At 44.2% G+C, this 25673-nt stretch overlaps 2 protein-coding genes and 1 long non-coding RNA gene across 4 annotated transcripts in view; 2 read left to right on the forward strand and 1 right to left on the reverse strand.

The window, feature by feature from the left end:
* The first annotated feature begins 2154 nt into the window (after positions 1 to 2154).
* LOC138963075 (hyaluronidase conohyal-P1-like) lies at positions 2155 to 14543 on the forward strand. Of its 2 annotated transcripts, none has more exons than XM_070335080.1 (7): positions 2155 to 2266; positions 6541 to 6920; positions 8169 to 8407; positions 10032 to 10148; positions 12141 to 12345; positions 12696 to 12898; positions 13785 to 14543. In XM_070335080.1, exons 2-7 carry the CDS (start codon positions 6576 to 6578, stop codon positions 14008 to 14010), a joined length of 1335 nt encoding a protein of 444 aa, XP_070191181.1. In that variant the 5' UTR covers positions 2155 to 2266; positions 6541 to 6575; the 3' UTR covers positions 14011 to 14543. The 2 variants fall into 2 exon arrangements, with proteins under 2 accessions (XP_070191181.1, XP_070191180.1); XM_070335079.1 differs by lacking the exon at positions 2155 to 2266 and adding an exon at positions 4015 to 4147.
* The window catches only part of LOC138963077 (uncharacterized), a 32477-nt gene continuing 11807 nt past the window's right edge, over positions 5004 to 25673 (forward strand). The window contains exon 1 of the long non-coding RNA XR_011454704.1: positions 5004 to 5726. This is a non-coding gene — a long non-coding RNA (uncharacterized lncRNA). The remainder of the gene's footprint in view (positions 5727 to 25673) is intronic.
* On the reverse strand, positions 14741 to 25666 carry LOC138963074 (uncharacterized). Its single transcript, XM_070335078.1, has 4 exons — positions 25425 to 25666; positions 24467 to 25155; positions 23166 to 23282; positions 14741 to 16251 (listed from the first exon to the last, which is right to left on the reverse strand). The coding sequence occupies exons 2-4, from the start codon at positions 24845 to 24847 to the stop codon at positions 15253 to 15255; spliced, it is 1497 nt and encodes a 498-aa protein (XP_070191179.1). The 5' UTR covers positions 24848 to 25155; positions 25425 to 25666; the 3' UTR covers positions 14741 to 15252.

Raw genomic sequence — 25673 nt, forward strand, 5'->3', positions numbered from 1 at the left:
CCAGCGCGCTACCGACTGAGCTACATCCCCGCCCTATCTGGTCAGCCTGATTCACAGTGCTATGGTCAGGCAGCACAGGACAGGTGAAACAAAAAGCCTTCAAATGACACTCCGAGTCGCCGCTTCTACTAATCCCGCGGGCGGTAGGTAGAAACCGTTGTTCTTTGTGCGATCCACGGGTTTTCTATGTGTTCAGACGGAAAATAATTACAAAGGTGTTGAGGGTGAGAAGGTGGAGCGAGGAAGGGAGAGAGGGTAGATGCTATGGATCGATGAAGATGCGACAAGGCGGCCGGATGTAACTGACCGGTGCGTAACAATACCTACCAAAATAGAGGTGGGGATGAGGGAGGGGTGTGTGGGGAGTGTCAAAACAACAATTGGGAAGGGGGGGGGGGGTGAGGCACTGTGTTGTGTGTTGATGGACGAATTAGGATCTATGATGACGCGACGAATGGGGGGGGGGGGGGGGGGAGGGGGAGGGCGGGGCAGGTGGGTTAACGTTGAGAAAGGAATATCCGTCAGTATAGGGTGGGTGGATACCAGCACACTGTGGGATACCAGGAAATGAAAGGGCAGATGAGCTGGCAAAAGAAGGAGCCGTGGAAGACCAACCTGAAAACAGTGTCAGCTTTAGTGAGCAGAAGACAATCATCAAGGCATTGATGAGGCCAAGGACAAACAGAGATGACTACCACACAATGTCCAGAGAGCAGCAAGTCAACCTCATCAGGCTGCGTACTGGCCACAACAGGCTCAATGCTCACATGAACCGAAAGTTCAAGCTGGCGCCATCACCAACCTGTGCCTGCGGCCAAGAGGACCAAACAGCGGAACACATCTTACAGCGATGTCCCTTACTAGATGAGGAACGAAAAGAAGTGTGGCCGTCACCAACTCCCTTGCAGACCAAACTATACGGCAGTCGACAGGAGTTGGAGAAAACGACAACATTTATCACCAGTGCTGGACTGATTGTGTAACCTCTGCGAACGCCAAGAAGAAGAAGAAGAAGTATAGGGTGGGGAAGGGGGTAGGGGGTAGTGAAAGCAACAAATAGACGAGTGAAAGAAAGGAGGGGGGAGGGGAACATGAGGGGGGAGGGGGGGGGGGCGGAGAAGTGTTTATCATCTTTATCATGCTTTTGACAGAATAGTTACATCTTGTGATGTGCCCTCGGGAGGTAAACCTGTTAATAAGGTTGTCGCTTTAAATTTCTTTCAGTTTTGCAATTTTCCTCCTGAAACACAGCCCTGCAAAAAAAAAAACAAGTCGCGTAAGGCGAAAATACAACATTTAGTCAAGTAGCTGTCGAACTCACAGAATGAAACTGAACGCAATGCAACGCAGCAAGACCGTATACTCGTAGCATCGTCAGTCCACCGCGCACGGCAAAGGCAGTGAAATTGACAAGAAGAGCGGGGTAGTACTTGCGCTGAGAAGGATAGCACGCGTGTTTTTAATCCAAACATATCATATCTATATGTTTTTGGAATCAGGAACCGACAAGGAATAAGATGAAGGTGTTTTAAAATTGATTTGGACAATTTAATTTTGATAATAATTTTTATATTTTTAATTTTCAGAGCTTGTTTTTAATCCAAATATAACATATTTATATATTTTTGGAATCAGAAAATGATACAGAATAAGATGTACGTAAATTTGGATCGTTTTATAAAAAAAATATTTTTTTTACAATTTTCAGATTTGTAATGACCAAACTCACTCATTAGTTTTTAAGCCACCAAGCTGAAATGCAATACCAAACCCCGGCCTTTGTCGAAGATTACTTGACCAAAATTTCAACCAATTTGGTTGAAAAATGAGAGCGTGACAGTGCCGCCTCAACTTTCACGAAAAGCCGGATATGACGTCATCAAAGACATTTATCAAAAAAATGAAAAAAAACGTCTGGGGATTTCATACCCAGGAACTTTCATGTCAAATTTCATAAAGATTGGTCCAGTAGTTTAGTCTGAATCGCTCTACACACACACACAGACAGACAGACACACACACACACACTCACACACACACACACACACACACACACACACACACACACACACATACACCACGACCCTCGTCTCGATTCCCCCCTCTACGTTAAAATATTTAGTCAAAACTTGACTAAATATAAAAACTACTAAGGGTAGGTTGACATCCAAAGCAAGTCACTTTGCAGTCGACCCACGGCCCGGAGACAGTAGGAAGGAGAGAGCACGAGACTACTGACCGGTCGCATCCCGCGCTTCGGTATAAGGTACGTCGTAACATTTTGTATGATGCAGGTTTTGAGTGCGTAGTCACTGTACTTTTCTCCTCTTACCCTTGTTTGTTAGTTTCTTTGCTTACGGAGTCGCAAGGAATTTCAAAGGGATTGCTTATCTGTTTATTTTCCCCCTTTTTTCCCCCGTGTTTGCTTGGTTAATAGAAACCGCAAGAAATCGTATAACGATTGGAACTATATAGACAGGAGAGGAAACATTCACTTTGAATTAAACAAAATCAATATTCTAGAATGCAGCCCTTTTGACAATGCTTGACACAAAAGTAGACCGACTATGTGACATTTATGTGTAAAACGCCGTCCTTCACTCTGAACTGGCGTGTTCCACTTTTTAAACACACTTCTGTAACCATGAAGTTGTGAACATAGTGTGAACACAGTGTGACATAGTACATAGTTATACTGGCAAAAGTGTTCAAATGAACACTAATGTTTACCATGTGTGCTACGTTTGCTATTGGATCTCTATAATGATGTACTATGATGAACACATGTGTTTACGATTTGTACTACTTATTATGCTAGTAGAACTATGCACTATGTCACACGTTCATCAAAACCGGTTACAGAAAGTGTGGTCAAAAGTAGAACGCATCAATTCAGAGAGTTCCTGTGTACAGTGTTCTGTAAATAATCCCAGATCCGTCCAGGCTTTTTTAAGCACTTTAGCTATTCTTCCACTTGGGCAAATACCAACATTCTTCAGTCTGGCTGCTTTATGTGCAGAATGAGATTTTTTTTGGGTTTTTTTGCGTCCATTTTGGCAGATTGACATCTAGGTGTCATTTCTAAGATTAATCAAGTGGGAAAAAATGCCCGCTCTGCGGGGAAAGCAGCCAGCTTGTGTTTTTGTGTGTGTGCCTAAAGCCTATGTCCTTATGGATTAAAAAGCAATCCATCAACCAAGCAAAAAGGATGTACTTGTTCCATCTACAAGTAAAAGTGTAAGCGCGTCTATCATGATTACGTAGCTAGAGGGTCTGCACGAACAGGTAAGCATCTGTAATTGCATATATGTTCAGGTATCTGCGTTACAGTGTGTGTGTGTGTGTGTGTGTGTGTGTGTGTGTGTGTGTGTGTGTGTGTGTGTGTGTGTGTATATATATATCTATAGATATATGTGTGTGTGTGGGGGGGTGTGGGTGTGTGTGGGTGGGTAGGTTTTAGGGAGTGCTTGCGTGTGTATGTATTGTGTATCTATATGTATCCAATACAAATGTAAAACGTATCTTTAACCGTGGATTCACGTTACAATACACACGTAAAACCCGTCGGGGATCCTTTGGGGTGGTGGTTATGGGCAGGTGGTGGTTATGGGCAGGTGGTGGTTATGGGCAGGTGGTCGTTATGGGCAGGTGGTCGTTATAGGCAGGTTCGACTGTAAAGATAACAACTTACGTTAGTTACGTGAACTACCGACATTTGACAGCCAATCAAAGTGGGTCGCGCCGTGGACCACAAACCGACAAAGCAGATACTAGTTTCTTCGTTTTCGTTTAAAGTGCTGGAACTATTGTCTTTGTCTCTTATCGGTCAAGGCAATGGACATCTTATCTGAATATCTGCCCTTGGAAGGAACAATAGTTTTTATTGTAAAAAGGGCAACATGTCGGCAGTGCACACCAAAGATAAAAACGTACAACCAGGTGCACGTGCTCCTGTTTCGTAAGTTTAATCTGTATGGTCATATGCCTCGCTGTAATGCTTATCTTGGAAGACATTAGGGCGTGGAATACACTTGAAGAAGATCATTGTATCGGAGAGTTCTGTGTATGGTGGATGCCCTGCAGGCCAGAGAAATAAGCATACTGACTTCTCACTGTCGCTTGCGGGCTATTCCCGTCTCGTGCTGAGGTATGGACGGCATTTGACACATTTTGGGATGTTGGATTTGCATATAGCACTGATGTTGAACTTTCGAAATCGAATGAGAGGTTGGAAAATGTGTAACTATAAGCGATGAATCAAGCGCGTACCTATACAATGTCCACACATAGTTATTCCAAAGGAGACCTGTTAGTTATTTCCCCCCATCATTCAGTAATTCAAGTCGACATGCTATGACACTGACATTTTGGTTGTTCATCCATTATTTACCTTCCGCATAACACCTCCCCAAATGACAGGCTCTCATATAAAACAAATCCTCGGCGTATTGGAAACGACACACCTGATCCGCAAAATATATAGATTTTAATATGAATGTGAAAAATTAGACTGCCATAAAGCACCACGCTCGGATGCATTTCCATATTAATTAAGTTTTGTTGCATACTGTTCCTAGGTAGTTTACCCGTATGTACAGTTGGACCCCCTTTTAAGACCCCCTCCCTTTTAAGACCTTGTTTTCTCAGACTTTCTGTTCAAAACCTCTGTAAATTTACCCCCAATTTAAGACTCCCTCCTTTTTAAGACCTTGTTTTCTCAGATTGTCTGTTCATATCCTCTGTAAATTTACCCCCAATTTAAGACTCCCTCCCTTTTAAGACCCTGTTTTCTCAGATTTTCTGTTCAAAACCTCTGTAAATTTACCCCCATTTTAAGACTTCCTCCTTTTTAAGACCTTGTTTTCTCAGATTGTCTGTTCATATCCTCTGTAAATTTTCCCCCATTTCAAGACTCCCTCCTTTTGTAAAACCTGACTTTCTCAGATTTGTTGGAGGTCTTAAAAGGGGGGGTTCCTCTGTACCATCCCCGTTATCTTGTCATTTTTGACTCACATGCGAAGCAAAAGTGAGTCTATGTACTCACCCGAGTCGTCCGTCCGTCCGTCCGTCCGGACGTCCGGAAAACTTTAACGTTGGATATTTCTTGGACACTATTCAGTCTATCAGTACCAAATTTGGCAAGATGGTGTATGATGACAAGGCCCCAAAAAACATACATAGCATCTTGACCTTGCTTCAAGGTCAAGGTCGCAGGGGCCATAAATGTTGCCTAAAAAACAGCTATTTTTCACATTTTTCCCATTTTCTCTGAAGTTTTTGAGATTCAATACCTCACCTATATATGATATATAGGGCAAAGTAAGCCCCATCTTTTGATACCAGTTTGGTTTACCTTGCTTCAAGGTCAAGGTCACAGGAGCTCTTCAAAGTTGGATTGTATACATATTTTGAAGTGACCTTGACCCTGAACTATGGAAGATAACTGTTTCAAACTTAAAAATTATGTGGGGCACATGTTATGCTTTCATCATGAGACACATTTGGTCACATATGATCAAGGTCAAGGTCACTTTGACCCTTATGAAATGTGACCAAAATAAGGTAGTGAACCACTAAAAGTGACCATATCTCATGGTAGAAAGAGCCAATAAGCACCATTGTACTTCCTATGTCTTGAATTAACAGCTTTGTGTTGCATGACCTTGGATGACCTTGACCTTGGGTCAAGGTCACATGTATTTTGGTAGGAAAAATGTGTAAAGAATGTGAGTCGTATGGGCTTTGCCCTTCTTGTAATGAGAAAAAATGGACACTCGTATGGTACCATATTGATTTTCGCTGCTTGACACTGCAAAAGGGGTTTATGTGCACTGTACATTCGGATTTGTCTTTAAATTCTAAAATGGGTGTTGAAGCCATACCGTATTACACGCTGAGTTTCCGTATCCGTGTGTGTGTGTGTGTGTGTGTGTGTGTGTGTGTGTGTGTGTGTGTGTGTGGTTTGTTAGTTATAGAGTGAACCAAAAACATTAAACCCACAAAAAAGCTAATAACTTCTACATCTGTCGACCGAATGACTTCATTATTTTGGGCGTTTATTAACTTCAACGTAGCAGGTCTGCACATACGTTGCCTGGGAGACTGGAAACATCTCCACCCTGAACCCACCAGGCGGCCGCGATCGAGATTTGAACTCACGACAGATATAAAACTAGCTGTGTCATATGAGACAGTCATATGGTACCACACTCACATCCTATTCCGTATCAGCTTTCAGTTTTTTGGAGTACCTGGCTTGAATTTGTATTCTTAATTATCATTATTCTGAACTGGATACGATTAATGAGAAAATTATAGGATACCACACTCCGCTCAATTTTCATATGCATGGTACCGTACTGCAAGTACGAATTTATATACTTAATGACATCCGACAGCGATCGAACCCGAAAATCAACTTCACTAATATGTTGCTGGTATTTTGTCTGTGATAATTTCAGAACGTGTTGAACCAAGTGCGAAAGAGTAGTTTCGGTGATAACTGCTTCCTGGCTTTCATTGTCGATCTTTTACTTTCAGGCCGAAAGATTGACTTCATCGGTCGCACAGCAACGATGGCTTCGAGATCGTCGCTACAGAATCTCCAGACTCTGCTGGCTGTGGCACTCAGCGCGCTCCTGTCGTGTTCAGCCTTCCTGGCCGACATCAAAGCCATCCCGACCTTACCCACCGGGTCACAGTGCCCCGGAGAGCTGCCCCCACCCGACACGCCATTCCGGGTAGTGTGGAACCACCCGGACCCGTGTGAGCGCAAGGGAGTGCACATGAACTTCTCCGAGTACGGCATCGTGTTCAACACAGGGCGGAGCTTCATCGGCGATGAGGTGCAGACCCTCTACAAGACGGGCAGGTGGCCCAGGTACTCCGGCAGTAGGCCCATTGAAGGGGGTCTTCCTCAGGTGAATTCTTTTGTTACTGTTGTTGTCGTCGTCGCTCTTTTTGTTACATTTAGTCAAGTTAGGACGTTGACTGGGAATCGAGATGAGGGTGTGGTGTGTGTGTGTGTGTGTGTGTGTGTGTGTGTGTGTGTGTGTGTGTGTGTGTGTGTGTGTGTGTGTGTAGAGCGATTCAGAGAAACTACTGGACCGATCTTCATGAAACTTCCCATGAGAGTTCTTTAGTATGCTATCTCTAGACGTTTTTTTCATTTTGAAAAAAATCCCCTTGTCGTTATATATAGACAAAGTAACAATTAATACCCTTGTCGATATAGACAAAGTGCAATCTTTTGAAAAATATCTCCTTGTCGATATATATAGACAACTCGAATTATTATTCTTGGCGTCAGGGTTTCATCAAAGAAAATGTCCTTACTCTGTTTTTGCATCCGCGCCACTTTTCAGGCGTGAGATAATGTAGACATTGAAAGTATCACCCGATCCGACTGATTCACATTTACTATGAAAATGGAACAATGATGAAGTTTATTCCCTTTAATTATATGGTGTAAACTCACGACACAAATTATTTGTTTGTTTTATATTGGTTTTTGAGTCACTTGAGAAAAAGTGACTCTATGTAATCGGTCAGTGTTAGTCTGTCCGGCCGGCCGTCCGGCCGGCCGTCCGGCCGGCCGTCCGTAGACACCACCTTAACGTTGGACTTTTCTCGGAAACTATCAAAGCGATCGGGCTCATATTTTGTTTAGTCGTGACCTCCAATGACCTCTACACTTTAACGATGGTTTCGTTGACCTTTGACCTTTTTCAAGGTCACAGGTCAGCGTCAAAGGAAAAATTAGACATTTTATATCTTTGACAAAGTTCATCGGATGTGATTGAAACTTTGTAGGATTATTCTTTACATCAAAGTATTTACATCTGTAGCCTTTTACGAACGTTATCAGAAAAACAAGGGAGATAACTAGCCTTTTCTGTTCGGCAACACACAACTTAACGTTGGGCTTTTCTCGGAAACTATAAAAGTGACCGGGCTCAAATTTTATGTGAACGTGACTCATTGTGTTGTGAATAGCAATTTCTTCCTGTCCATCTGATGCCTCATATAATATTCAGAACTGCGAAAGTGACTCGATCGAGCGTTTGCTCTTCTTGTTCAATCAATGTTGTTATTGTGGATTGGTTTTTTTTCTTTAACTAGCTCGTTCCCATGCGTGTATGATAACTTATCCTTTTCTGTCTTCAAAGCTGTTCAACGACTCGACCTTCGCTAAGACCAGAGAGGACCTGAGCCGGAACCGGAAACAGGATTTCAAGGGTCTGGCGATCATTGACTTTGAGTCTTGGCGTGCCAACTACATCACCAACTTCGGCAGCCTGGCAGTGTACCAGCGGGAGTCGGTCAAGCTGGTTGAACAGCAACACCCGGACTGGCCCATTGCCAGGGTTAAGCAGGAAGCCGCCAAGGAGTGGGAAGAAGGAGCCAGGTTTGTTCATACTGTAGTGTTGATCGGCTGGGGTCCATATCCGTGTCCATGTTTTAGAGTTCTGTTCTTGTTCCATGTATACGAATGCGTGATCGTTTTTTGATAGGACCCTTTTTACCACTTCTATGATAATATAGGCCATTCTTGGAATGCGTCAAACACAGTCTTTCAAAAGAATCGATTTTCAAAGCATGATAGCATGATCACTGAATCATGTTCTCAATGCTTAGCTCCGTCGCTGGCAAGGGTTGTTTTCTTTTGTCATCTTCGAGAGTGAAGACGTGGAGACTGGAAACTTCGAGTCTGCACCAATTGTGTTTGTCTGTTAAAGTTAACAAGTGGTACCTCAGGGGCGGACCTAGGGGGGGGTTCCTGGGTGCCCGGAACCCCCCCCCCCCCACCCCCCATCCGTTTGTTTCTTTACCTTGTTATCTTCCACGAGAGGCCTCCGATTGACCTAAAAAAATAAAATTCCTTCAGCATCTGGGGGGCAAAGCCCCCCAGACCCCCCACCAGGGCTTTGCCCATGGACCCCACCGGGGCCTGAGCGGCCCCTGGACCCCTGCTCCGCTTTGGAACCCCCCCCTTATCCACAACTAGGTCCGCCCCTGTACCTGTCACGTAAGACCCTCATATGAAAGGGCACCTCATATTAAAGGACACTTTCTGTTGTCCCGTTGTCTATTATCTTGACCAGAATATAAGCTCATATACCTGTCATGAAAGGTCACCTCTAATGTAAGGACACTTTTAGCATGTTCCAACGGTGTCCTCTTTTCGCAGGTAAAGCTGCACAGATTGTAACATCAGGTACTTCTTTGTCTCTGCTGTTTTAGGATGCAAATATATCTTTTTGACCGGGACCCCGTCGGTGCTCCAATAAACAAAGAAAGTAGCGTGATTTAAAAATAGAACATTGTGGAATCTCTATGTACTTTTGTACTTGCAAAGAAAAGAAACAGTAGTACCCGGTAAATGCGTCTTGGAGATGTCGGCCTCTTTTTGTCGAAACTGACATACTCTTGAGCTGTGTAAACTAGAGCAAGTAATTATCAATATTCCATAACAAAAATGCCCCCCCTCCCCCCCCCCGCTGATATTTTTAAGTCAAACAGACAAGAGTTTATTCTTGTCGTTCTTTGGATTGTTTTCAATGTTTCAGAGTGCACATTTAAACCGACATAAAGTGCCTCTAAATCTATACCATATTTTATAGACAGCTGAGCAAGTATGTAATGCAGAAATCGTTTGAGTAAACACTGTCCCATTTGCCACAAATGATGACCACGTATTTGTAATAGTGTACACACATAATTTCTTCTTTACCTCAGATCTATATTAATGTGTCTCTACATTGGACCCCCCACCCCCCCCCCCCTCCTCTTTCCTCTGCTTTTCACCCCTCCCCATCTTCCGTTTAAAGACGACCACCCCCTCCTATTATGACCCTACTTGTTCAGATTTTGTGTTCAGAAATATTAATTGACCTCCATTTTAAGACTCCCTCATTTTATTAGCTGCTTTTTCATATTTTTTAAGGCCTTACGAGGGGAGGGGGGGCTTCCACTGTATAGATATGCACGTGTATCTAACATCTGTGTACATGACCAGTGATTGTCCGCAGGAGAGTGATGTCGGGCAAGCTGGCTATCGGGCAAGAACTGATGCCGGGCGGACACTGGGGCTACTACCTCCACCCCAGGGCATGGGCGGGCAACAGCTCACCTGCACAGAACGACAGGTGAGTACTGCCTCCTTCCTTAGGGAGGAAAATCTGTTAAGGGTACGAAACGAGAGAATGCAGGCGAGAAAGACTTCAAATGGACTCGTGAACCACAGACCAAGACACACAATACAGGAGTAACGAAAAACAAAAAGGAGAAGTCACTGAAGATAATTGATAGTCGAAACCGGGTTATCTTCCTTTGTCTGTGTGTCTCCGTTTCTGGTGACGACATTGTTGTTTATTATTTTATGGTTTTTTTTGGAAGGGATTATGCTCTTTTCAAGCAACATCCGCTGGTATATGGGTGCAACAGATGCAGCTCTGATTGTTCGTGTCTGGACTTCATTTAGTGTCGCTGGTAAAGCTTAATTTAGCTCTGTGATTTCTACTAGAACAAGGCTTTGTGCCCGGGAGACGGATGTTCGGCTTTAAACATAGCTTCCTCCCCGCGTAAACCACCGGAGATGTAAACAGGCTTTTACATGTGAGAAGAGCGTCCTTTCACACACACCAAAACGCAAGAACCTGACTGCAGATTCTGAGTTCTATTTGACAGATTGACGAAATCAGCTCATCAAAATATGGCCAATCTGCCCTGAAAGTTGCTAGGCTGTTGAATTTTGGTATGTGTCAATGTTGAAGAATGTCTTCAGCGCATGTAAAAGCCCAGTTCTGTTCTGTGACGGTTTACAGAGGAAGAACGAAGAAGAAATTGACGACAAAACAGAATCGACGAGAAACTATCGTATGGAAAACGGATAAGGATAAGGTATCATAATTATTATCGTCCACTGACGGGCGCGGTGGCGTGGTAGTAAGACATTGGCCTCCTAATCGGGAGGTCGTGAGTTCGAATCCCGGTCGCTGCCGCCTGGTGGGTTAAGAGTGGAGATTTTCCCGATCTCCCAGGTCAATTTATGTGCAGACCTGCTAGTGACTTAACCCTCTTCGTTTGTACACCCAATCACAAGACCAAGTGCGCACGGAAAAGATCCTGTAATCCATGTCAGAGTTCGGTGGGTTATAGAAACACAAAAATACCCAGCATGCCTCCCCCGAAATCGGCGTATGCTGCCTGAACGGCGGGGTAAAAACGGTCATACACGTAAAAATCTACTCGTGATAAAAACATGAGTGAACGTGGGAGTCTAAGCCCATGAACGAAGAAGAAGAAGAAGATGTCCTGTGAGGTTACCCTCATAGAGAGTTGGGCAGCTTACTCCCTAGGGAAAGCCAGCTGCAGTACAGTACGGCTCTACCGAATTTATTTCCTTCAATTCTTTTTCCTGCATGCGTATATTCATGTGTCCAAGTCCTGAGACTTTCGCTATAAACTTGGGATGTTTATCGTGCACACGCACGTGAACAGGGGTGTTCGAACACCGAGGAGAGTGTGCACAAAGTTGACTTTGAAGAAATAAATAACTCATAACTCATAACATTTTATTGATCCAACAAAGGAAATTAAATTGGTCATCAGCACATATAGGTCATTAATTAATAATTATAAAAGAATAAGAGAAGAAAATTCATAAAACCCATGATAACAAAAAAATATCTAAAGTAATATATGTACAACTACAATACCCTTTTTACTTGCACACTTGACACACCGACACACCAACACACATGCATACATACCTACATACATACCTACATACATACCTACATATATACATACATACATACATACATACATACATTCCATGTTAAAGTGCAGCCAAGAATATCACAATAACCATATCACTGTTTGGACTAACAGACAAGTCCCCATGCAAATGATGATAACAACAATCCATAATTAACGCTATTGCACTACCAAAAGAAGAGACCAACCAAACACATAAAACCAATCACAGAACGTGATAGGGCAGAACCCACGCCGATAGCGACAAACCGGTTTCAAGCCAACGCCGCTACCGACTTCGCTCTATCACCTCCGCCCCAGAGAATAGACTTGAACATATTCGTGAGATGTTGAACATGTTATTCCGGTATTTGCCTTAGAATGTGGTGGCTGTGGACCAAGGCCACAGGACTGTACCCCACCATCTACCTGGGGAACCCCGACCAGCACGTGGAGCAGAAGACATCCCGGGTGGTCAGGGAGGTGGCGGAGGCCGTCAGGATCCAGGACAAGTTCTCCCCTCCCAACACCGTCATCTACCCCTACAGCAACATAAACCAAGGACCTCACGTCTTCTTCATGGAGGTAAGCTGTGTTTACTCCCCCCCCCCCCCCTACAAAAAACACCACATAAACAAAAACAACAACAAAACAGGTACAGTAAGGTTCACATCAATTCTTCAAGAACACAATAACTCCCTTCCTCGCCCTAACACTCCCCTACCCCCCAGCTGCATAACAAATAATTATGTGATTCAACTTTCAAGAGTCCTCTCAAAACGTACCAACAACCTATGCTACCAAAAATAAGTACGCACAACATGCTTCTGTTCTTCCACTATCAGTTTTGAATATATCTGATCCAGAATTGTGTATCATGATTTTAACCCTGAGCTGGAAAAGGTGTGAATTTGTGTATTAATTTGTTAACCCAGGACCATCTGCAAGTGACGCTGGGTGTGCCAGCGGACATGGGGGCGTCAGGCATCGTGCTGTGGGGCAGCTCCTCCTACTACCGGGTCAGCGACCAGTGCACCAAGCTGCACGACTACGTGCATAACGTGCTGGGGCCCTTTGTTCGCAACCTGACCCACTTCACGTCCGACTGCAGTCAGGCTCTATGTGGGGGTCATGGAAGGTGGGTGAAGTGGCTGCATTTATACCAATACAGTGGAACCCCCCTTTTAAGACCCCCCAATTTAAGACTTCCTCCCTTTTAAGACCTAGTTTTTGCAGACGTTCTATTGATAACCTGTGTAAATTTACCCCCATTTTAAGACTCCCTCCTTTTTAAGACCTGATATTCCCAGATTGTGTGAGGTCTTAAAAGGGGGGTTCCACTGTAGACTTGGGTCGGGTTACGTTGTAGTTGTGATGGTTGTGACAGTCTTGTTTTTTGAGCCCAGTGATAGCCTTGATCGTGGACAAGGAAGGTACTCGTTCAGTGCAGTGACAGAGAAGGGCGGAGAGTGGTAGGTTTGTGGTCGTTGTTTTCGGGAGATTTTAAACTAAAGCATCCTGGTAAATGGTAGGGCTTGAAATCGTCCTCGCTTTGAAGGATTTCCTCCTATGAAAGCTTGGCTTCCTCTTCACTAAATTCCTGAATCATGTTCCCAGTTGTGCTCAGAATGCACCAGCTTGATTAGGGTTGGTTCCTGTTTTAAAATATTTTCTGGGGAGCAGGCTTTAGACCATTGAGAGAAGTGCCTCTGCTTATTTTAGCCCATTTGATTGTCCACATGCCAACATTACCTCCTGTTTCATCTGGTTCCATTTCAAGCTCTGATAATGCTCCCATTTTTCCGCCAGGCGGCGATTCTTGTCTACTTTTTGTTTTCAACACCCGAGAGAGGCAGCGGCCTGAACCGCATTCGCTCACTTTGATTGCATTAATTAACACACTTGTGGTGGGTTTTCGAGTAAATCGTGCCGTATGCGCCTATATTACGGTACAGTGGATTCCCCAGATTCGTCAAATTAACCAAACGGTCAGATTAAAAGTATCCCATACTTTTTTCTTTCAGGTGTGTTCACAACTCTAAGGACGTCCTGATCCCGGAGACGGAAGCCGTCAGCCTGTCGGACAAATGCACACCACGCGACTCCCCGTTCCGGGACTACCATTGTCGCTGTTACAGTCACTGGGAGGGTGCGTGCTGCGAGAGATATGCACCGTTTCCATGCCAACAAGCCACGCCCACCGGGTCACAGCCGCAAGTGAAAGACAATGCTGGTCTGATCGGCAGATGACTAGGCCTGTACACGTCGCTGTGTTCTAACAGTGAATCGTTTGTGTGCCAGACTTTCAGCAAATTGTCTGGTTTCGGGGGAAACAGGGACAATTCGTCGTCTTCTACCAACTTCAGTCGCTGTGGTGTCTTTTGCTCAAGTTTACTGTGGACGGCTTTCGGCGGAAAATGATTGTTTGTTTTAAAAGAAAGTTTTAAATTCTAAAAGTGTTAAGCTTTTGGGCCAAATATGTTTTAAGTAAATGACATTTTAATTGTTCGGAACACACAAACAAGCACGAAAACACGCGCATGCACGCATGTACGTTCGTATGTACACATACACACTCACACACGCATGCGCGCACACACACAGGGTTACACCCCACTCTCACACACTCACACGATAGCATCGGACAAAAGAAAAGGATCGGCTGGCACTTGACGCATTCAAGATTCAAATTTACACGTGACCAAAAAAGAACGAAAGATTGTGACGAAATTGTGATCGACAAAACTGCTCAAGTAAAACGGTGAAAAAAGTGGCATTCCTTACTCTGCGTCTGTATTGTCTTTTGTGTATGTGTGTGTGTGTGTGTGTGTGTGTGTGTGTGTGTGAACGCGCACGTGTGAGTGTGTGTGTGTGTGTGTGTGTGTGTGTCGCTGCATGTGTGCGTGTCCAAGTGTCTGTTTGTGTCCGTCTGTTGTGGAAACAAATCTCAGAACAGAATAAAAGAAATGTATTCCAATCGTGAATTACTTAGCTTTAATCACTTGATGTGCAAACAAAACTCATAAATAAATTGAACATCTAAAAATACTGTACCCTTTCCGAACGCTCGAGAAACTCTTGTCTGCTGACAAAATTTGCTAAAATTTGCTAAAAACTGACGGAAGAACATTTAAATGAGCAAATCGTAAACGTTCAATTTTTAAACAGCTTTAAAGAGCACAATAAAATGTTCATACACCACCCATGTCGGTGTCAAAAGACGGCAACATTTGGAGTTGGAATGTCCTCTTATACCTGGGATCTTGCAGTGCCGCTCATAGAAGCTCTCAGGGATGCGAGCTCGAGTTCTCTTCTTCTCATGGATCTTGACGTTTCTACCGAGCCAGCTTTAAACGATCACAGTTCCAGACCCTTTGTTCCTCCCCCCCCCCCTCCAGGCTAGGGTACTGTGGCTTCTGTTCATACAAGGTTTTATCATATAAAATTTTACTTCTCTGAGTTCTCCCCTTCTTTCATAAACACGCGTCCATATTATTTATTTTCCGGCTTTTGTTTGCCACCAGCCTCTTCAGGCGGAAAAGATCCGGCCCTGGATCTATTGCCTACAGGGGTGCCCTCCCCTCCAACGACCGTGCAGGGGGCGCCACCGTCAACCGTCGTGGCCGCACTCATGGGGTCCGAGTTGGACTTCGGGAGCGACGTCGGGGGCGACGTCGGGGGCGACTTGTTTGACTTGATCGTATTACTGGAAAACTTGGAAATGGCGGAGAAGAAATAGGAACGCCTGGGAACTGGAGTGGCCGGGACTACCAGGGAATTAGGAGCGGTCCCAGGAAGGGGAAGTGCTAAGCTGGCCACGGATAGCGCGGGAGAGGGCGGCTTGGAGCTGGACGGCGAGACGGGTTTGGTGAAGGGGGACCCAGGCACGTGGAATTTCAGGGATGAGGCGCGGTCGTAAATGGATGGTCTACCGGGAGAGGAGCGCCCAGAGCCAGGCGGAGATTTGGAGTTAAACGACGCAAAATTTAAGAAAATGGACTGGGTGGGACCAGGCTGGGAGGGCGTCAAGGAAGGCGTGACGGAGGGGCGTTTGTAGATGGAGTCGGCCAGAGGGTCCCGGTCAGAGGTGGTGGACACGATGGAGCCGAGACGCGGTCCAGAGGCGGCTCTGGTTGACTTCTTCTGACCCGAACGGCGAGCGGACGCGACCGAGGAAGAGCGCGAGTGAGGCATAGTGCGCTTGGAGGCGGAGAGGAAGCTCCCGTCCACGCCCAAACTCATATCGTTGGCACTCGGGTCCTCGTCCACTTCCGATTCCGTCCCGGTGAGGGAGCTGCGGGAAATGCTGTCTTCGTCGAAGTCTTCATAGCCACCCGCCTCGGGGTCTCCCCTCAGGCTGGATGACTCGTAGCCCTCCACGAGGCGCGACTCCACGTACTCGAAGACACGCCGCCACGCCTTGGCCGCCTGCACGGAGTAGCGTCCCTTGAGGTGTTCATCCCACACGTCGCACCACACGTCGGGCAAGAGCTGCAAACAAACCATAGCCTTATAGACGGTCAAAACTTTTTATTATTTTATTTTAATTTTAAAGTCGATATTGTTCGGCGGAATACATTTCTCACTCATGGGAATGAGAGCTTTAAGACTGTCCTTAATTCAGCCCGAAGTCGACTGCGCCAAAGTTTATTTACCGAAAATGTTGTTCTATAGCTTCATGCAGCAAGCTTCGCGAAGTATAGTTCGCGTAGTGGACTTCGCCCAATTAATGACAGGCTTGATGGACTATTTTTAGTCTGTCGGACTTTGAAACAAGGGGGACTCTTCGTCTTTTCACTGGTAAAATCGAACACCAGACACTCGATATGACGTCACACCAGCATTTCTTGGACGCCTTCACGGACGCCATCGAAGTGTTGCTGAAGGGGTAACTTATTTCAAGGAAAGCAAACGGTGTTTAATGTATATTCCGTTTTTTCAGTTCTACGTTTTGTTCGCTTGCAATTGCGGTCCAGTTCGAGATGTGTACTGTTTCTCATTATTTCTCAAGATTCTGCCAGCCAACTTAAATGTGCCATATTTCCCAGACCTGGGAACCCCTGTTTTGCACTAAGAGTATTCTTTAACAAACTTGGTGTATTTTCAGAAAAATGAGCGTACTCCACACAGCATTTGAACATCCATGATTAAAGCATGCTTCACACGCGTCCGTCACACCGTTAATTAAGTTTACCTAAACATTTAAAACAAATGCTTTTTTCAATGTTTACTGACAAAAACTGTAGTCATGTGTCAAATTACTGGATCGGTTTTGGGATGGGCCGGGCTTGTGAAGAAAAGTAGTCTAGACATTTTTCTCGTCGTATTTTGTTCCCACTGACCGTACTGATCGTATTCTCGACAATCATGCGTACAAAATACACGGCGAAATCGTTAGGGTTCCCATGTCTGATTTCCCCTTTGTTGGTATTTGATGACGCATTAATACTGTCAAAAAGACCAAAGGCTGACAGCCTTTCCTCCTATATGTGACGGCCAAAACCTCCCTGTAAACTTCCAAAGCTTGCTAGAATTTAATTTCATCATATTTCATTATTTTACTCTATTATCTCAATGCAGGGAAATTCGGGTCGCTTCCTTCCAGTGGAAAGCTAGCGGCAACAAGAGCCGCGCTACCCAGGTGTGTGCGTGTTTAGGTGTAATGAGCCACCTGCACTTGTGGCAGAATAACTGGTCTTTTACGTGCCACTGTTGTGACATGTGGCTGGGACATGGATACCGTCTCTGAGTCTGTACATACAGTTGACCCGTGTTCGTCCCTGTCTGGATTCGAGCCCGTGACCTTAGGATAACAAGTCCAGCGCTCATTCATTCCGTTAAAAATATGTTCTGTTCAGTTCTGTTCACATTATACACTAACGATTGTCAAGGCACTGTTACGACCCCTCTTGTGAAATATTCTGACGATTCTGCCCTTGAAGACCTGTCTGACTCTGATTCTGTTTATTTTTCTGAAGTTCAAAATTTCAGCTCCTGGTGTAAAGATAACTATTTAGCCCTAAATGTAACAAAAACAAAAGAGCTAGTTATTGACTTTCGCAAAAACCCAGCTACAGTTTCAGATTTGTACATAGATGGTGTGAAAGTTGAGCGAGTGACTGAATACAAATATCTCGGAACAGTCATTGACAACAAACTAAATTTCTCCTCAAACACTAAAGCTATCCACAAGAAGTGTCAGTCAAGAATCTACTGCTTACAAAAGCTCAGAAGTCTGAACATCAACAGCCGCATCCTCCAAACATTCTATACTTCATTCATTGAATCCATTCTCACTTTCTCTTTCATCTGCTGGTATGGAGGTCTGTGTGTGAAGAGTAAGAATGTGCTTGGGCGGGTGGTGAACACATGTGGTAAGATTGTGGGGGTGAGACAGGAAGGATTGACTGTGCTGTATGAACGACGTGTGGTGCGAAAGGCCCGTTGCATCATCCAGGATAGTAGTCATGTGCTCGCTCACCACTTTGAGGTCCTGCCCTCAGGACGTCGCCTCCGCACTCCCAGATTCCGCACGCTCAGAACTAAGAACAGTTTTATTCCAAAGTCAATTGGCTTTTTAAATACCTAAGTTAATTAAAACTAGTATGTGTGCCGGTGAACATATGCACTGATTTCTGTGATGAATGAGTGTGATAACCCTCGAATGACTAGTCCTGTGATAAATATTGTTCAATGACATATCTAGTCCTGTGATAATGATAGTTTTTAGCGTTAAACTTTTAACCTATTTGGAATCATGTTACTATTCCTGTTAGTGTACATATGCGTGCGCGAGTGTAGTATGCTTCGTATGGTATTTTTATCTGTTGTCTTATTATTTGTTTTGTCTTTTAATGTGCACCACACTGAAATTTCTCTGTATGAGATAATAAAGTATTCGTATTCGTATTCGTATTCGTATGTAAACGTGTGTAACGTCCAAGAAACACCTGTGACATGCACTTAACTTTGTACACTTTGCAAAGAATGGTGCCATTACATGTGTGCCAAGTTTCAGAAGCATTCTTTCATGAGCTCAAAAGTTATGATCGTTTGAAAAAGAGGTGAAAAATACTGTCCCTGGTGTCTTTCGCGCAACTTTTTGTAAGGACTTTTTCTATAATTTTGTTTCTCGTTCTCCGATAGGATGCGTATCTAGCCTTCACGGATGATGCGAACAACTTGCTCAGTAGCATTTGCAGAAAAGAACTGTTCACGTGTTTTGAACACAGCTGTGCTGTATAAGAAAGAAGTAACGAAGACAAAGAATCAAAAAGACAGAGGAATGAAGACATGACGTCATATAATTCCAAACATGACGTCAGATGGAAGCAACACTGGGTTTTTCTCATCGTGGTCTTGATAACGGCGAGACACAATCTGGCATTTGCTGTGACGAATCAGACAGCTGGAATGCTACGAAATGGAGCTGTGGAGATGGACATCGCCAGGTTTTAAGAGTCTGTAAGAGCACTGTCTCGAGGTCACAACGGCTTACTATACAGAGAACCGTTATCTGTCCGTTATGACACAGAGAGAACGCCTTTTTGGCTGTCCTTTAATTCGTAAATCGTGAACATCAAGCTACGGGAACAGTCACACTCACACAAACTCAAAAAGTATAATTATTTAGAGCTCTTCGGATTATTTTTTTTATCATGCACACATACAAACTGTCACACACGTAGTCACAGACAGACAGATGCATAAACTCACGCGCTTGCACACCAAAACACCATGCCAAAGACAAATTTCAAAGACAAAACACCTAACAGCAGATCTTATATAAAAGAAAAGGTTTCAATCGGTGAGCTTTGTGCAATTAACCTTGATAGTGTAAAGTGTGTGTCCTGATCACTCAGCCACCTTGATATGAGTTTTGCAGACGTCATCGTCTAAAAATAGAACAGCGCTGTGGAGTGAGATTTTACTTTTTATTTCTTCAAAGTCAGGAGGCTATATCTGTTGAGCCCATGAAAGAATGTTTCTGAAACTTGGCACACATGTAATGACACCAATTTTTGCAAAGTATACAACGTTGCGTGCATGTCACATTTGTTTCCAGGACGTTACGAACGTTTGCAAATTTTTAACGGAAAATCGTTACACTTACAACGTCCATTCTCGGGTTCTGTTTGCTCCAAGTACTAGCACGAATCCAGATGAGGGTCTTTGTCGTTGTTCTGTGAAATTTGGATAGGCTGCTATTTGTAGTTTTAGATTTATTGCATATCAACTGCAGCTACCCAGCAAAAACAACATAACAAGAAGGGCAAAGCCCATACGACTCACATGCTTGACCTTGACCTTTACATGACCTTGACCTTCAGGGTCAAGGTCAAATAACTAAACCTAGCAATGACATCATACACTAAGAACTGCTTTACACATTTTTCCTACCAAAATACATGTGACCTTGACCCAAGGTCAAGGTCATCCAAGGTCATGCAACACAAAACTGTTAATTCAAGACATAGGAAGTACAATGGTGCTTATTGGCTCTTTCTACCATGAGATATGGTCACTTTTAGTGGTACCAGCACGGTTGGCCTAGTGGTAAGGCGTCCGCCCCGTGATCGGGAGGTCGTGGGTTCGAACCCCGGCCGGGTCATACCTAAGACTTTAAAATTGGCAATCTAGTGGCCGCTCCGCCTGGCGTCTAGCATTATGGGGTTAGTGCTAGGACTGGTTGGTCCGGTGTCAGAATAATGTGACTGGGTGAGACATGAAGCCTGTGCTGCGACTTCTGTCTTGTGTGTGGCGCACGTTATCTGTCAAAGCAGCACCGCCCTGATATGACCCTTCGTGGTCGGCTGGGCGTTAAGCAAACAAACAAACAAACTTTTAGTGGTTCACTACCTTATTTTGGTCACATTTCATAAGGGTCAAAGTGACCTTGACCTTGATCATATGTGACCAAATGTGCCTCATGATGAAAGCATAACATGTGCCCCACATAATTGTTAAATTTGAAACAGTTATCTTCCATAGTTCAGGGTCAAGGTCACTTCAAAATATGTATACAATCCAACTTTGAAGAGCTCCTGTGACCTTGACCTTGAAGCAAGGTAAACCAAACTGGTATCAAAAGATGGGGCTTACTTTGCCCTATATATCATATATAGGTGAGGTATTGAATCTCAAAAACTTAAGAGACAAGAAGGGCAAAGCCCATACGACTCACATGCTTTACACATTTTTCCTACCAAAATACATGTGACCTTGACCCAAGGTCAAGGTCACCCAAGGTCATGCAACACAAAGCTGTTAATTCAAGACATAGGAAGTACAATGGTGCTTATTGGCTCTTTCTACCATGAGATATGGTCACTTTTAGTGGTTCACTACCTTATTTTGGTCACATTTCATAAGGGTCAAAGTGACCTTGACCTTGATCATATGTGACCAAATGTGTCTCATGATGAAAGCATAACATGTGCCCCACATAATTTTTAAGTTTGAAACAGTTATCTTCCATAGTTCAGGGTCAAGGTCACTTCAAAATATGTATACAATCCAACTTTGAAGAGCTCCTGTGACCTTGACCTTGAAGCAAGGTAAACCAAACTGGTATCAAAAGATGGGGCTTACTTTGCCCTATATATCATATATAGGTGAGGTATTCAATCTCAAAAACTTCAGAGAAAATGGGAAAAATGTGAAAAATAGCTGTTTTTTAGGCAACATTTATGGCCCCTGCGACCTTGACCTTGAAGCAAGGTCAAGATGCTATGTATGTTTTTTGGGGCCTTGTCATCATACACCATCTTGCCAAATTTGGTACTGATAGACTGAATAGTGTCCAAGAAATATCCAACGTTAAAGTTTTCCGGACGGACGGATGTCCGGACGTCCGGACGGACGGACGGACGGACGACTCGGGTGAGTACATAGACTCACTTTTGCTTCGCATGTGAGTCAAAAATGGGAAAAATGTGAAAAATAGCTGTTTTTTAGACAACATTTATGGCCCCTGCGACCTTGACCTTGAAGCAAGGTCAAGATGCTATGTATGTTTTTTGGGGCCTTGTCATCATACACCATCTTGCCAAATTTGGTACTGATAGACTGAATAGTGTCCAAGAAATATCCAACGTTAAAGTTTTCCGGACGGACGTCCGGACGGACGTCCGGACGGGGGGGACGGACGGACGGACGACTCGGGTGAGTACATAGACTCACTTTTGCTTCGCATGTGAGTCAAAAACCCTGGATTGTTTGCTGTTTTCCAGTTTTGTGGTCGCTCTCTTTTACACGCTAGATCAGCCTGACAGCGCGACGGATTTGAACGAAATGTGTATGAACTGTTAGGTAAGACAACAAATAAACTTTCGGATGTAAAAAATGTAAAATATCATTCAGTTTAAGTCACTGTTTCGATGGTTGAAAATGAAAGTGAATCATGCCGTCAAAAAACGCAATTTTTGAGGGTAGGTGTGGTCACGGATCAATGACGTCATACCCAGATCTAGCTCAGATTCTAGAAACACATTTTTGAGCATAAGAAAGACTGATCTTCAAATACACGTTTATTTCTTACCAAAAACCTGCTGTTTAAAATCTGGGGTATACCACTGAAAAATATCCTTAACTTTTTGTGCTCAGTGTACATGCCACCCTGTATTTTCGGAATAAAATCTTGTTTCCGAGTCCAGCGCTCTTCCGAATGAGCTGCCCGGCCCCCAACTGTTACTTTTAAGTAAGAATATAGATTGGAAAGTGATGACCTTGTCCGATCAGTTGTTTTATCATCTGATTCAATAGAGAATGTGAACAGGTATATTTGCGCCAATTTTCATGCTTTGTTAAAAAATCTGAAGAATCTTGCCACGAGTACATAGACTACTGTGTGCACTCTGAATTTTTTTTTTCGCAACAAAATTGAAAACCCGGGTGGCCGAGTGGTAACGCACTTGCGCTCGGAAGCGAGAGGTTGCGAGTTCGACCCTGGGTCAGGGCGTTAGCAATTTTCTCCCCCCCTTTCCTAACCTAGGTGGTGGGTTCAAGTGCTAGTCTTTCGGATGAGACGAAAACCCGAGGTCCCTTCGTGTACACTACATTGGGGTGTGCACGTTAAAGATCCCACGATTGACAAAAGGGTCTTTCCTGGCAAAATTGTATAGGCATAGATAAAAAATGTCCACCAAAATACCCGTGTGACTTGGAATAATAGGCCGTGAAAAGTAGGATATGCGCCGAAATGGCTGCGATCTGCTGGTCGATGTGAATGCGTGATGTATTGTGTAAAAAATTCCATCTCACACGGCATAAATAGATCCCTGCGCCTTGAGTCCGAGTCTGGAGATACGCGCGCGATATAAGACTTCATATATAATTTCCGGCTGTGGACATTTTCAAAAACCGGAATTCCGGCACCTTGCCGGAAGAGTGGCAACCATGCTTACAGAGAAGTAGGCGGCGGAGAAGAGGGGGAGGCCGGCATGCATCGCCCCGATCTCCAGGAACATGGCGTCCACCGTGTCCTCCACGTGGTCCAGGTTCTCCACCACAGCGTTGATCACCTGCACAGCGGCCCAAGGATAAGATTTTATGAAGTCCTCTGAGGTTACCCTCATGATTGCCTGATTGATTGAGTGATCGAAGGAGTGAGTGAGTCAGTGAGAATGATTGACCAGTGCTGTTGTGAAGCTGGTCATACACACACACACGCACACACACATGCACAAGCACACACACACACGCACACGCACGCACACACACACACACACACACACACACACACACACACACACACACACACACACACTTACTTATCGCCCCCTCCTCAGTCAGTCAATCATTCAGTCAGTCAATCAATCAATCAGTCAATCAGTCAATCAAACGAACAATCCATCCACCAATCATTATCAACCTCGACTGGAACTTCACAACACGACCAACCTGTATGCACCAGAAGGCATGCTGTCATCAGTCAGTCAGTCAATCAATGAATCAGTCAGTCAATAAAACGAACAATCCATCCATCAATCAGTCTCGACTGGAGTTTCACGACATGACCAACCTGTATGCACCAGAAGGCATGCTGTCATCATTCAGTCAATCAATCAGTCAATCAACCTCGACAAGAGTTTCACGACATGACCAACCTGTATGCACCAGAAGGCATGCTGTCATCAATCATTCAGTCAATCAATCAGTCAATCAACCTCGACAAGAGTTTCACGACATGACCAACCTGTATGCACCAGAAGGCATGCTGTCATCATTCAGTCAATCAATCAGTCAATCAACCTCGACTAGAGTTTCACGACATGACCAACCTGTATGCACCACAAGGCATGCTGTCATCATTCAGTCAATCAATCAGTCAATCAACCTCGACTAGAGTTTCACGACATGACCAACCTGTATGCACCACAAGGCATGCTGTCATCATTCAGTCAATCAATCAGTCAATCAACCTCGACAAGAGTTTCACGACATGACCAACCTGTATGCACCAGAAGGCATGCTGTCATCATTCAGTCAATCAATCAGTCAATCAACCTCGACAAGAGTTTCACGACATGACCAACCTGTATGCACCACAAGGCATGCTGTCATCATTCAGTCAATCAATCAGTCAATCAACCTCGACAAGAGTTTCACGACATGACCAACCTGTATGCACCAGAAGGCATGCTGTCATCATTCAGTCAATCAATCAGTCAATCAACCTCGACCAGAGTTTCACGACATGACCAACCTGTATGCACCAGAAGGCATGCTGTCGAAAGCCTGGGTCGTCTTGGAGCTGCTGCCCCACCTTGAATCGGAACTTGAAAGGATACTTGGTCTTGCTGTTGATGTAAATCATTCTGTTCATCGTGGCGATTCCCAGGGTCACCAAGTCTCCGGACAACCTGTGCCACGTCCTCAAGATGGTCAGTCGTTGCTGACCGGTCAGCAGAGTGCTCTTGGAGGTCCTTCTCGCCGGCGATTTCTCTTGGTGTCTGGTGGTGGTGGCAGAGGTTAACTTCTCGCAGCAGCAGCCACAAGTGTTGGTAGTAGGCTCGACGAACAGTGGGGAGGCGGGCTGGACGAACATTGAGGGGGACGAGGGTTTGGGTGTCCATTTCACCGCCATTTAGGTGGTGGTTGTTTTTAAAAAAAAAAATTCGTCACACTTTTCTTTTTGAGTCTCTTCTTTTGTGTTGGTTTTTATTTACTATTTTTTACCATCATTTTGTAACACTTTTGTTTTTGAGTCTCTTCTTTTCCAGTCAGCTCCTTTAATAGTTTAGTAGTCTTTTCCTCTCGGCTCTTCTCTTATCTCGTGCTTCTTTTCTTCGCTCTCTTGTCTTTGTTTTCTGCTGTCTTCGTATTCTCTTTTCAATATTTTCCTTTCTTTGATATGTGTGATGGTGACTATGTTTTCTCTTCTTCTTTTCCCCCCTATACCGTATACGGAACTGAATGTTATGTCGAACAGCAAAAAACAAGAAAGGTAGATTGTTATTGACAAAACAATACATTCACAGATATTTCGACCCAACGGTCTTTTAAGTGAACAGACAAAGCAATATTCACACAAAACTTATCTTGATAGTTCTATCAGTTTACGTCCACTCGTCAGGAAGCCGAGCGAATGAATTAAAAGACCGTTGGGTCGAACTATCTGTGAATGTATTGTTTTGTCAATAACAAACGTTCCAACAACCTACCTTTCTTGTTTTTTGATTCTGAATTTTGGAACGTTGGCAGTCTCTTTTGTTTTTGGATTTATTTTATGTCGAACAGCGCTGTAAGAAGCGATTTGTCTAAGGCATTAAAAATGTAGCTAACACGACGTCGGCTAAGCTAAGCAGGCCTGTTTCTACCCCTTTTCTTGACTTGTTCGTGTAACACAGTCTCCAAGATCTAAAAGTAGGCGCCCGACACTCACTTTCAAGTCACAGTTATATTATGCATCG

Source organism: Littorina saxatilis, linkage group LG3 (genome assembly GCF_037325665.1).
Source record: "Littorina saxatilis isolate snail1 linkage group LG3, US_GU_Lsax_2.0, whole genome shotgun sequence".
NCBI lineage: Eukaryota > Metazoa > Mollusca > Gastropoda > Littorinimorpha > Littorinidae > Littorina > Littorina saxatilis.

What these genes read in the sequence shown, in the direction of transcription:
- LOC138963075 (XM_070335080.1), top strand. Translation starts at nt 6,576, where the DNA reads ATGGCTTCGAGATCGTCGCTACAGAATCTCCAGACTCTGCTGGCTGTG. An exon ending in TTGAAGGGGGTCTTCCTCAG is followed by an intron (nt 6,921 to 8,168) that starts GTGAATTCTTTT and finishes CTGTCTTCAAAG; the next exon opens with CTGTTCAACGACTCGACCTT. An exon ending in CTATGTGGGGGTCATGGAAG is followed by an intron (nt 12,899 to 13,784) that starts GTGGGTGAAGTG and finishes TTTTTCTTTCAG; the next exon opens with GTGTGTTCACAACTCTAAGG.
- LOC138963074 (XM_070335078.1), bottom strand. Translation starts at nt 24,847, where the DNA reads ATGGCGGTGAAATGGACACCCAAACCCTCGTCCCCCTCAATGTTCGTC. An exon ending in ATGCCTTCTGGTGCATACAG is followed by an intron (nt 23,283 to 24,466) that starts GTTGGTCATGTC and finishes GCCGCTGTGCAG; the next exon opens with GTGATCAACGCTGTGGTGGA. An exon ending in TCTCCGCCGCCTACTTCTCT is followed by an intron (nt 16,252 to 23,165) that starts GTAAGCATGGTT and finishes GTTTGTTTGCAG; the next exon opens with CTCTTGCCCGACGTGTGGTG.